Source organism: Varroa destructor, unplaced genomic scaffold (genome assembly GCF_002443255.2).
Source record: "Varroa destructor unplaced genomic scaffold, Vdes_3.0 BEIS01000004.1, whole genome shotgun sequence".
NCBI lineage: Eukaryota > Metazoa > Arthropoda > Arachnida > Mesostigmata > Varroidae > Varroa > Varroa destructor.
Window position 1 is genome coordinate 7,027,178 of NW_019211457.1, and position 12,692 is coordinate 7,039,869.

A 12,692-nucleotide genomic window follows, 5' to 3' on the forward strand; every position below is an offset into this window, starting at 1 on the left:
CTGTTTAGCATAACGTTTTTTATTCATAGATCTGACGTCACTTTCAAGAAGCGAATTGTCGACAATAAGCCCCGACGTGGTCAGAGTCATGGCTTAAGGCAAAAATCACGTCATCATTGACTACGACCACCATCTAACACTGCTTATTGTTTTGTTGTGCTTTGGCTGTCGCATAACATCGAATTGAGCGTTGACTGTCGGTTCAATCGAACGGAGCATAGTCACGACGGACTCGTGTCTGGACGGTGCAGGTGAAAACCTTTATAAAGTAAGTTGTTTTTTTTTCAATGTAGATTCGCCGATCGGTTACGTTTGCTATGCAAAAGAAAAGCTTGCTACAAGAGATTGCAAACCGCAGAACGTAATTATTTATGTAGGAATTCTGGCCGTACGATTGTGCCTCAGAGACGCATAGTGGTGATATTTTATTGGCTTATAGAATATCTTCTAGTGATTTCATAATTCGTCTACATTTCATACAACATATATAAATCTTGTTTCGTTTCTTGTTTCCGAGCTCGCCCGAACCAAAACTGTATGTAAATGTACCATAGTACTACCACTACCACTACCACTAATCAGCCATTACAAACCGGAATTACTCAAAAGCTTAGTAAATTTTTTTGAACTCCCATCTTACTCCGATGTTTGAAATTGCGGTTGATGTGGTTGGCGGGTAACCAATTGAGTGCAGGCATTTTCTAGTAAGCGAAATTCCCTTTTTTCTCCCTATAATAAATGCTTCTTTAGGCAAAATGACAACGGCAGCTCGACCAACGTTCGAACCAGCACGGGGCCGTGAGAAAGATCTCGGCGCCCTCTCGAAGCAATATTCATCCCGTGATCTCCCAGCCCATACAAAACTAAAGTATCGTCAAAGTGGCCAGGGCGGACAGGACGATGTCCGTGGACGTGACTTCCGTAGGTAGGGGCAGTGTTATAGTTTCGCATTATATTTTCACTTTTTCTTGTTATCTCTGTTTTAATACCATAAGGAATGGTAATGGGTACACTTAGATGTCGAGTATTGTCCTACTTTGACAACTAAATTGTAAAATAATTGATGTTGTTTATCGTTAGCCCGCATCTTAGTTCATATTGCATACGGCTTGACTATTGCGTTTTCTGGTGTGAGATCGAACTCGAAAATGGTGGCATTTGTTTTTTTTAGATTGTGATAGTTTTTTTCTCCATGGAGTATAGAACTCACTGAGCTGATTGTAGTCGATATTTGGTCGTCATCGGATTAACTTTTTGCCGCACAGATGAACAGCATATTGATAAGAGAAATAAGCTTTTGCTCATATGCTGTTTGTTGCTAGTACAACGAACTTTTTTTTATTTGCACCACACCAGACATTGAAGAGTTCCTATGCGCTAACTTGCTATATCAGATATTTTCACTTTTACCGAAATAGCATTTAGATAGCTCTCCATATACTTAACCTTGCCATTTTATCGTCCGATCGTACATCTTTTTTGTATTTGTATTGTATGTAATGTACAAATATTGTATAAATATTTGTAATTTAACATTGAAGATCTTCTGATTGCTGTAAATATCAAAAATATCTTGGATTTTATATATCTTACTGCCGTTATATATAGAATCAAAATGATAGGTCCAATCCAACACGGAACGAACTGTGTGTCTACGCCTAGTTTCAAACCTAGACCAGCTCAATGAAATATTCTTGAATTAGTGTATTTCCTAACTGCTTAACTGTGTCATACTAACAATGTCTACTCCTCACGAAACCCTATCCATATTCTCCGCTGTGTTTACTAATATTAAAAATAATCTTGCGCTTTTCTATAAATTTCTTGCTTTGTCACACGCTTGAGGGAGCTTGAGGAACGTGAGGATCGCGAACGCAGCGGAAAGAAACGCCACAGTGATTCGCGCGGTGACCGTGATCGTGATCGGGGCGATCACCGCGAATACCGCGAAAGAGATCTGCGTGAACGTGAGATTCGCGAGCGGGAAAGACAACAGCCGATCGCTGTGGCGAGCCTTGACGCCGATGAACCAACAAAGGACTCGTCATCGGAGGATGATAGCGATGAAGAGGACGATACGGCTGAGCTGATGGCGGAACTAAATAGAATCAAACGACAGCGACTTGAGGAGGAACAGCGTCGTGAAGAAGAGAAACGCCAAGAAGATGAACGAATTCGAATGGAGAATATTCTTTCCGGGAATCCTCTCCTTCAAGCATCATCAAATAAGGACTTCAAGGTAAGAAAAAATGTATATGTTGTCTATCGTAGCGGGCATCTGTTCTACTGACACTTTTGGTGGCAAGAAAAAAGCCAGTTTTCATTTGGACCTAAAGGGCTGAGTAATCCATCAAAGTAGTTCAAAAACCATTTTTGATACACCTGGGTGCTTTATTTAGAAATTAACATTATTTTCGGGAACGGAGTATTAATTACTAACCTCTACTGTATTTAAAAGCCGCACTTTTTGAGCCTTTTGAGACGGGCAAACCTAATACAAAATATGCTGTTTTTGTAAAAGCGATCTAAATTTTACAACGCTTTAGACCAATGCAGTCGTATTGTATGAATTCAATGTAATATGTTAGGATCGGTGCGCCTGGTCGAAGACATTGCTCAGTGATTGATAGCACCTGAGGCATATCTGCATCTGCTACATCTTGTGCAGACACACGTAGCCCCTGGGCAATGAACAGTCGCGGTCCCATATATGATACGATGAAACCCCATGTACTGCAAAACGCTTAGCTATGTGTCGCTTCGTTCTATCCAGCCCTTTCTGTGCTTCATTAATCAAAATTCCCGTATTATATACGTCAGAATCGATTTCCGTCATGTTTTTCTTATGTGCTGATGAATTCCGAATAGGCTGGGGTAATGGGTAGCTCGCAGATCCTCTACAAAGGGTTTTGTGTCGCCTAAAAAACAAACGACGCCAGGCCCTTAGTCAGAACAATCCGGAATTTTAAGGCTAATATAATTGAATGAAATTTTATCCCAAATTACCTAAAGACGAAGAGTAGTTATGTATTTATTGAATGCAGCTACCATGCGTATGAGAGTCAGATAGGGGAAATTATCGTCATTATAAAAGTGTTGTTGCAATTAGTAACGTAACTTGGCTTCGTGTGTTAATTGCAATTTTCTTTTTCGTCATTATTATATTAGGTTAAACGTCGTTGGGATGATGACGTGGTGTTCAAGAATTGCGCCAAAGGCGAACCGGATAGTAGTAAGAAGGGTTTTATCAACGATACCCTCAGATCTGCGTTCCACAAAAAATTTATGGAAAAGTACATCAAATAACTACAAGGAACCACTACCGTAATAGGAAGCTTGTGGCGATAGGATACGGCTTTAGCGTACAGCTATTGTGTTTTCGTTGCGGCAGATCATCTCATTTCTATAAGAAGTGGCCCTGAGGTGTTTTGTTAACGCAACGCGAAGACTTGACAAAGGAGTAACGTATTAACAGTCGGGGTGGCACGGCACAACACAACGTTATGGACCGTTCTTGGCCCAGTAAAAAGCTGTTTATATTGTAAATAGATTTAGGAATGACACTTGTATTCCATAATACTGAATAATAATAATAATATTAAGTCCAAATAACACAATTAAAACTTGTGTAGTTATTGTACCATGTACTCTGATTTCTATTTCTTTTGAAGTAAAATATGTTTAGCGAGAGCAGGTATGTTTTGTTTTTGCAGGTGTATATGAGGCTGTTCTAGTAAGTGCTTTTGCAATTTAACAATTGGGAACGAAATAGAACATTGTAAACGCAAAAAGATCAACTCCAAAACAAATTTGAAGCCGTCACGATTTACTAGTGTGGGCCAGAATCTATAAGATTATTAGAGTAAACAATGCACAATGTGAGAAACTGTGACAACAACTTATCGTTCTCAAAATATGTTTTAGATATTTCGAAGATACTTTTGGTAGCTTTTTCTTATTTTAGCAAACGAAGTGTCAGGCCAACAGATGCTTAGTATAAGAAAAATGCTAAATAACTCAAGAGAGTTCGCCAAAATGTCAAAATGATAAGAGAAAAAAAAGATTGAATTTGCAATTAACTCCTTTTTGTTCGCTGATCCCTATCCACGCGACAACAGCAATACACTGAGGCGCAAAGAGATAAACTCTCTGCATACACGATATTGTATTTTAATAGAAAAGCCCAAAAGGCCTCTTAGCCTAATATTAACAACACACATGTTAAATTATGGTCTTGAACGGAACAAAAATTTATTTATTTTTTTTTTTGTTCTAAATAGATACAACGCTATAAATATGTTGTTGGTTAATCGTAGCTGTGCTGTGGTCTGCCTGAAGTTACCATTGGTCAAAGTGTTTTTGTCTGCCATTTCCTGTTCGCATTCCGTCTATAGCCGTTCATCATGCTTGCTTAGGCATGATGAATACAGGACCCCTCTCTGCAGGACCGGAGCTAGCTGGGAGTCGTTGACAAGTTCTGGCCGGTTGTGCTATTGTTGAATCCGAAAGCCAATTTGTTTTGGTTGATCGCCTTAGTGAAAGGGAACGACAAGAGCACGTTCAACAGATAAACAAGGAATAACAATGGATAAGCTTAAGGTAATCAGTAAGGGGTATTGAGGAAGTGCATAAGGGAACTATGCATTTTTATACTAAACTTCTTCAAATAAAATCGTTGCCGCGTAAAAAAATGAAAGCCAAATGGAGGTTTCCGTGCTGTTAGAATATCCAGTATGTTTGGCGGTGTTATCGTTGCTAGAAACGTGTCTACGGGTCTTATAGAAAGGGTTTATGAATAAACAAAATGCGCAAAAATGAATAGATTGATTATATAAATAGCGGAGTTCACCTAAACTGCAGCCGTAACGTAGGATCAAGTGCGCAGGATAATGTGGTACGCGATTCAAGGACGCCGTTTGACTGAGTAGGAAAAATCCAGAATAAACTAAGTAAGTTGCCTTAGCATTGTCATATCGAGGAGTCGCGAACAAAATAAAGACAAAAGGATTGTGTAAAATCGTGTGAATTTTTCTTCCGTTAAGGAAACTGTGTGCCATAATAGAGAAAACAAAGAATAGGTGCCGAATTACGTAGTCTGCCATTTAATACACATTTATGTTGGCTTACCTTAATAAGGTCGAATAATCGTCGGATAATATTGACCACAAATTTTGTGATGTCTCTTAAAGTACCTCCTAGAGTTCTCTTTCCTTGAAGTGCTGGGGGCTGGGGCGTATCGGAAGACTCTAGACTTCGCAATAGACGTTCGAAAAATGTTGGGCTCACCTATTGATTACCATTAAGCGCGGTTAAATATAAAAAGATGATAAACATGCGACTCGTTTACTGTTTACTCAGATTGAAGTTTGATCCATCTGAACTATGACGAATACACAGAGGTGTATGCATTGTTTGTGCTCCTCTATTAATATAATGCAATAAAACTTTCCTTTGTTGATGAAAAGATAATACTATTTACTGCGCAAATATTTCAGTGCCATTTTCAGTAGAAATCCTTAGGCCGTAAGGCGAAGAGGACAAAATAAAGGCAACATGAAATAGCAACTAACAAATTCAAAGACTACCTTTATTTGCATGTACGTTGCTGGAACTTTAGTAATACACGTATAATAAGAAAATTTTAAATTAATTGATATCTAGTAAGTGCCAGCCTTTTGCAAATAAATTGAAGAATCAGTGTGGTAAACGATGGGTTAATTGCAACGCTAGAAACAATTCAGAACCTTATTTATTTATTCATTCCCTGAGGTTTTTTTTATGTGCCAAACCTTAAAGTCGGGACTGGCCAATTTGTTTATGGAGTACGAAATATCGTCCAGTGTTGTCTTTAGCTCTTTTTCGTTGGTAGGTAGTATTGGTGGAACTTCGGTGATTACCGGTACGATTGAGAGGTAGATCAAAATAGACCAATAGGATAATAATGAATAGTAACGCATTGTTACGCTTCGTCTGAAATAGGAAACAAACAAGCAATAAAAACAGTACGTAAAGTGAAGCAGCGATTTTCATTGATCCCCATTATAAACTGTTAATACGCAAAGTAAATTTTGATATCTTAAAAAGTTATTTTTAATTTTTTAAGATATCAAATTTTTTTTAATTTTCGTGTCAGCGTCGTAATTGTTGTAGCAATCATTTCGTACCGAAAGGTGGACATGGCGGAAAGTTGCCGTCTGATAGCAACGAACAGCAGACATTCCTGAGGGGATGTGCGTCGTGCCAGACACACGCAATCTGAGCCCCTTTCCGCAAAAAAAGCAACAGGGTATTTGTCAGGGCTTTGTAACCGGCAGCAGATAGAAACGCCTTCAGAAAGACAACAAGGACGACGCTCCTTATAACTAAAACCTGGATTGAACATCAGTTTACCATCTGGCGTGTCGAAAATGCCGAGAAGTGGTAATACGTCAAGCAGACATGAGATAATTGGATGCCTGTGAAATCAGTGAGCTTTTCAAGAGTGCGGCAGGATAGTGTTAGCGTTTAAATATGACAAGTTCCCGTAATGGTTTACTAGTAAAGCGTTCGTCTATTATATTTAGGGATACTCAAAGGGTGTAGGTTTAAAACCGAGTGTCGGACATAAATGTTTCGTTTCGTGCTAGAAAAACCAGCCGCCTTAAATAACCTTAACGTAATATGCGAAACAATTTTAGTTAGTCTGCTTGTAGAGTGAACCATCAGCCAAGTAGATTTCCTTTTCAAGTTATGATAAATGTTCTCATTTTAATTTTACAAACTTTATTTACATATAATGATTTTATTGAATAATAGATACAGACACAATGGTCGCATACGGCATGACTACATAATGTATTTGCCCACTCTATGGAATGTGACACTTAAATTTGAACGAATCTATATGAGTTCTCACTGATATACCTATATATCGTTATGTCACGATCATGTTTCCAATACATGATAACCATCTGACTTGACATCAACGATAACTGTATATACATTTTTCAACGTTTTCTTAAAAGTGCTCTTGGCGAAAAGTAATTTTCCATGTTACTGTCGACAGGCGCTGTAGGGTGGAACAGTTGGCCCCTAGTGAGAACCAAGATATTCTCGAGATGCAACAGGATACGTCACAATAGACCAAGTAAAAATGGAATATCGAAGGTTACGCGTGGCGAAATTCAAATTGAAATCAGACAAAACAAATACTTGTTTGACGACCTTACCTAAAAATATTAGACATGGCACAACCTACGGAGCGGGCGACTGACCCTCGAGCCTACACCGTGCCTAACTAGTAGTATTGGGACTGGGTAGACACCAACAGGGATTTCTATACTCAACCGCAATACAAGAATCAAGTGTGAAGATAAAAATGATTGCATGTCTAAATCACCATTGAGCTGATAATATTCCAGAGTATTCACGCATACGATGAACGTATGACAGTGTTTGTCGAAACATTTCGTTAAAAAAAAAATTTACAAGATAAAATTCACAAGCACATTCGGAGCTATTTCGTACTCGATAATGCTTACCTTACTTGCTAAACAAAGGTGAACTGTTGGTCCAGAGTCCAATCACTCTCATTCATAGAAAATTTTGATTAATCGAAACTTCAATCACGGACCGCCAACTCCGTCGATTGTAACAGTATCATCAAACTTATGCAAAAGCCTTTCTTGCATAAGTCATCTCAGTCCCTATTAAAGGATTCGTATATCTTCTGTCGTTTCGCGCAGTAATTACGTCGCCTTTGGTTGACGAGAGTCTTCTGGCTCGATGCCTCACAACAGTACCGGCAAAAGCGGCAACGATACGTAGTACCAGCGGTAAAACAACTGTATTAAGTAAGCGAAGTGTTTACTAATGAGAATAGTGCGCGAACCGTCAAATGGATCATGTCCAAAATTAAGATACGGGCTGTGGCAAAGGAAATGAAACTCATGTAAGAGGAGAAGAAACTCTTGCGTCGACTAGCTAATCGCGTCGGCACCTGACGGGCAATCCAGCCGGCCGACATATCCGGACCGCTGCCTTTGCTTTCCGCTTGCTATGCAAAGGCGCTATTCAATAAAGTATTCATAGTCTCTGTTGTGACCATCTTTTTGGGTTTTCTGGACAAGTTCAGATTGGAAAGGGGAAATATAAACGTTGTTTTGCGGATACGTCTGTCGGTTGAAATCTTCCAAACAGCAGTGCACAGTCTCACGCAAGAACAGAAGCTGGCAAAGCCAAGCCAGCGCACTGACAGAATCGCGATGTTTTTTTTTGGAATTTGATAGCAATTACAACACAATGATATAATAGATAGAAACTGATTTTACACACTGATATTGCATGACTAACAACCGTTCTAAGTCAATAACATAGTAATTATAATGCTATTGAAACAAACTAACTGGCGTATGTAGGTTTAATAGGAGCTAAGTCTTTGCCTCCGTACAACGCATGCAAGTTCTATATTCACTAAAAAGAACTTGCATGCGCATTCCAAGAATACATTGGCAATATTTTATAAATATTACGTGGTTCTTCTTAGTGGCTTGCTATCGTCTAGCAGATCTACCGTAATTATAAAAGAATATCCAGCAACTCCCAAGCAGCCTCTTGCCTCAAACAGATTTCGAAGAATGTACCACACTATCTTCTTAAAAACATCATAGGAGAGCCGTAGCGTATGCATTACGAACGCTCTTCCTTTTATGAGTTACTGTCGTTTGCACGTTGGCCTTGATACAAAAGGTATCCATTCTGTTATATTTCTTATCTATTATTCATTTTCTTCCTCGAAATCCCCGGATATACTGTTTTTTACGGCTGCCGGTAACTTCCCTTTCGGTTTCGGGAGCTGGAATCCACCTAAACGCTCAAAAGAAGACCCTTCAGTAAATCAATTCAGTGTGACTGTTGTTGCTGCGGTGTCCGAGTAAGTCGCAACGCGCACAGCTCGTACTTAGACATAAATACAAAAGCGGCCAACTGACAGATGACACACAAACTATCTTGACGGCAGCAGAAGCAGCAAAAACCACAGTAGATTTACCCAGAAAACGAAAAATGCCACCGAAGCGCTGCGCTCATTTGGCTATCCGAGTGCCGTTCATCGATATCGGTACCATTATATTGAACTGTGAGATCATATCCTATGGGCATAGCATGCTTGGTTATTCAATATCATAAGACCGATTTGATGTTTCATAGGAGGTAAGTGGGCTATCGTTGATTAGGCAGCTGCTCTAAAAAAGGCGCATGTTTGCGGTTGAAACATAAGGCTTTTAGGCTTCTATTAGGGAAAGTGGAAAGGGATTTAACAGGTAGGGAGGAGACCAGGAAGTATGGACGAGCAGGTAGGCCAAGGAAGTACAAGAATACGGATACATGAGTACCTTATAGAGTTAGACTTACGACTGGACCAGACGTGACTCAGGTGAAAAATTCAGACTACCGATTGGGAAGAAAGGTAGATTTACAATTGAAATAAACAGTGCTTAATTGAAAATTTTTTTGTTCATGGTCGGATATCTGTTTCTCTCTAACTGTGACCTTACGTCATAAATAGTACAAGATTTGTTTTTGACCTCCTTTCTGGCTTCAAGTTGAACATATTGTGCGACAATATGATCCATTAGATGTTTCAAGTTTTTACGTTGAGTATCGCCGTTAGGCATGTCTTCAAACGTGCCAAGTGTAATGTTCTTGCCTTTTTTTTTTCAATTAGATAATTACCAAATAAATAAAACGGCTTTCAGTAATTGATCCTGTTTTTTTTTTTTAATTAAAAGCTCGGCATTTTATGAACTGATTAGGTTCCATCATTTTCAAAACTACCGTCATAGGGATGCCACGCGCTAAACACCTCGGGATCCATACCGCTCACGTGTTCACAACGTTTTAAAACGATTGTTCGACGTCTGTTCCTATTGGATATATTTGTCACAGACGCTTCACTAAATCTGATGATTTTTAAAGGCTTATGACTCATAGTGCTTTTCACAGACATTCTAACATACGTAATTGGTTAATGTTATTCTAATTTACATAATATTGTAGTCCTTTAAAAGCAGTAATGGATTTTAGCTGTGATCTTTGATTTGAATAGAAAACACTTTCATTTAATAATACTTACGGGGACGTGGAGAAGTTTACAAACTGAGAGATAATTATACATCTGTCTATTTTTACAACCGAGCACGCTGATCGTAAAGAGATTTTTCTTTGGACAACGGTGCTCGGGCTAGGCTGTCTCACAACTTTTTGCGCTGGAGTCTTTTGAACACTAACTATGAAACTAATGAGATGCGCCATCTCGGCCTTGTACCCACGTGATTTCCATATGTACCACTCCGATTCTCATATATATAGCTAGCCTGCCACTTTTCAGCCATTACCATGAAAACAGTAATTTCGATGGAACAATTTTGTCAAGGACCACACAAACACTGTTACTGGCTATCTGTATAAGGACGAGTTGCTTTACCATAATATTAAAGCATTACCATAATATGAGAAAAGAGCGAAACGGCTCGGTGAATGCCGCGATACCGTATGTAAAGTAATGATACGATTGGAAGTACAACGGACCCGTATTCGGAAGATTTATTTATTTACAAGAAACTCTGCTTGAAAATTGTGGTTCAATCCCTTCGGGAATAATAATAATAATAATAATAACATGTTTCCTGAAATCGAGCTCCCGATTTAGGCAGTAGTCTAGTAGCATTTTAGGTGCTGGCGATTTGGCTAGCCGTAGATACGCATCTGGGTATTTCAAATCTGAATACCAAAATAAAACATTTACAAAAGCACTGAAATGGATTTGAATAAGTTAGAAATATGGGCATCAAAATTGAGATCGGTCATCATTCGAATACCAATTGTAAATCTAGATTGGCGGAAACTACACCACGGAAAAGAACACCCCCAATATTGTACTCAGAATCATCATCATCATCATCATCGTGCTGAAACATGTAGCATCAATTCCTTGACAAGTTAGTCGTAACACGAGTTAACTTCGACACAAGTTGTCCCTTCATCAAATGGGATATTTTATTAATATGCTATTTTCAACTATTAATAATGAAACAAGAAAATTGAAGCTAAATATGTCATCTGTTAGTGATCTTAGGATAATCGAAACTGACGGCCTACATATGGCCTACTGAATCAATAAAGAAGTTCTCTTCCAAACTATACACATTATTCTATTATTTTTCAATAGAGTTTCATCGGCCCTCCTCATAACTAAAGAAATTAATTAGACCTATGATCATCGGGTCAATATTGGATACTCATTCCAAGCATGTGGAAATAGCGTTTCTATCGTGAACCACGAGCGGAGAAAACGTGTTCCCATTTAGATAAATTGCTATTTGGGGATATTGCGCCTTGAGCCTGCCTGTGATTGCCAGTCTTTTACAAAAGCAACGTATTTCCTTTTTTTTTTTTTTTTTTTTTTTATGGATCCTTGATCGTCATTCGCAGGGAAGTGGTACTTCTTATTACGTAGCCCTAACGGGAAACCTTTATCTCCTTTAACGTGCCCATTGTTAACCGAATTGTATTTATTGCTAGCCAAATTAGCTTCCATAGCAGTACTTGAACAACCCTGAATCGAAACTAGTAAAGCAATCTTTAGGCCGAGATTCGGCCAACAACCAAGCATTTAGTCTAACTTTACTGGATTTTATGAACTTTTTCATTTTATACGAGTCGTGCAATGATTTTGATCTTTTTGCCTGTCGTAATATCATACATGATGCGTGGGCGGAGCTGCACTTATTGCGGAGGCGTTTAGCGGACGACTGACCATTTAGCGAAGGATAGACCGACGGGCTGCCATCGTAATGCTGTGGTAACATGTTTGTTAGTTGGACCTAAGAATACGCCGTGGCCTTTGTTTCGTGTTGAGAGGGACAACCTCAATTTCACGTGGAGCAAAAAAGAGCTTTGCTGGCTATGAGCGCTCCCAATGAATTGATAGGCAGACGCAACAGTCGGGAATCAAAAAGACAGCTTTCGAAACATTCCCTCATCCATCGATCGTTGTAGTGTTTATTCGAATCGATAGCGTTGCTGTTACTGACGCCACCAAGTGCTTACGGGTGCTATTGCTGTATCTGACGGGATATTGACGGACCGAGTGAAGCGCGCATCTATCCGGTACACGCCATTTGAAGGTCCGCGTTTGCCCACTAAAGTACAGGTCATTAGTATTTGTCTTACTATGTAAATCATTCCTGCGTATCGTGAGCAATATAGAAATGCTCGAGCCGGACGGAGTGCTGAAAGCTCGATGGACCAGAAGTTTCTGGGGATGCCGCCTGATATATGTTTGATAAAGAGGTAATAATAGTAAGCTGAAGCTTAACGATGCAAAGGGGCGTCACCGTTCAAGGCTTTTCGCATAACACGCGGCCAATCAAAGTCTTCACCTAATAAATATGGCTAAATGGCCTGGTTGTCTCGTCTTAGCATTTTATTTTGGCTGGTGTCGACTAAAAGGCTAAACTGCTGCCTGAAACGCTGGTGGGTAATAAGGCGTTTTCGGTCGAAGAAGGTTCATGTTTTCAAATGGACATACATATAATTTTTTTTGCATCTCCGCAATGATCTAAGGACTAGTGCTTTTTGGCTGCAAAAAAAAAACTCCTAGCAACCTGGTTTGAGTCAAATTTCACCTAATATCCATTAGTTGAATGTCTACG

At 39.2% G+C, this 12,692-nt stretch overlaps 2 protein-coding genes across 6 annotated transcripts; one reads left to right on the plus strand and one right to left on the minus strand.

Annotated features, from left to right (window-relative positions):
- The first annotated feature begins 118 nt into the window (after positions 1-118).
- On the plus strand, positions 119-3,623 carry c12.1 (spliceosome-associated protein CWC15). The gene is made up of 4 exons (XM_022804418.2): positions 119-268; positions 751-925; positions 1,846-2,239; positions 3,169-3,623. The coding sequence occupies exons 2-4, from the start codon at positions 756-758 to the stop codon at positions 3,304-3,306; spliced, it is 702 nt and encodes a 233-aa protein (XP_022660153.1). The 5' UTR covers positions 119-268; positions 751-755; the 3' UTR covers positions 3,307-3,623.
- LOC111249935 (uncharacterized) lies at positions 2,371-8,037 on the minus strand. Of its 5 annotated transcripts, XR_015326908.1 has the most exons (6): positions 7,526-7,666; positions 5,790-5,970; positions 5,128-5,286; positions 4,850-4,920; positions 4,343-4,531; positions 2,371-2,918 (listed from the first exon to the last, which is right to left on the minus strand). XR_015326908.1 is itself a non-coding variant. In XM_022804419.2 (5 exons), the coding sequence occupies exons 1-5, from the start codon at positions 7,570-7,572 to the stop codon at positions 4,402-4,404; spliced, it is 588 nt and encodes a 195-aa protein (XP_022660154.1). In that variant the 5' UTR covers positions 7,573-8,037; the 3' UTR covers positions 4,222-4,401. The 5 variants fall into 5 exon arrangements, 3 of the variants coding, with proteins under 3 accessions (XP_022660154.1, XP_022660155.1, XP_022660156.1); XR_015326909.1 differs by lacking the exon at positions 4,850-4,920; XM_022804419.2 differs by lacking the exon at positions 2,371-2,918 and having other exon boundaries at positions 4,222-4,531; positions 7,526-8,037.
- Between the last annotated feature and the right edge of the window lie 4,655 nt (positions 8,038-12,692).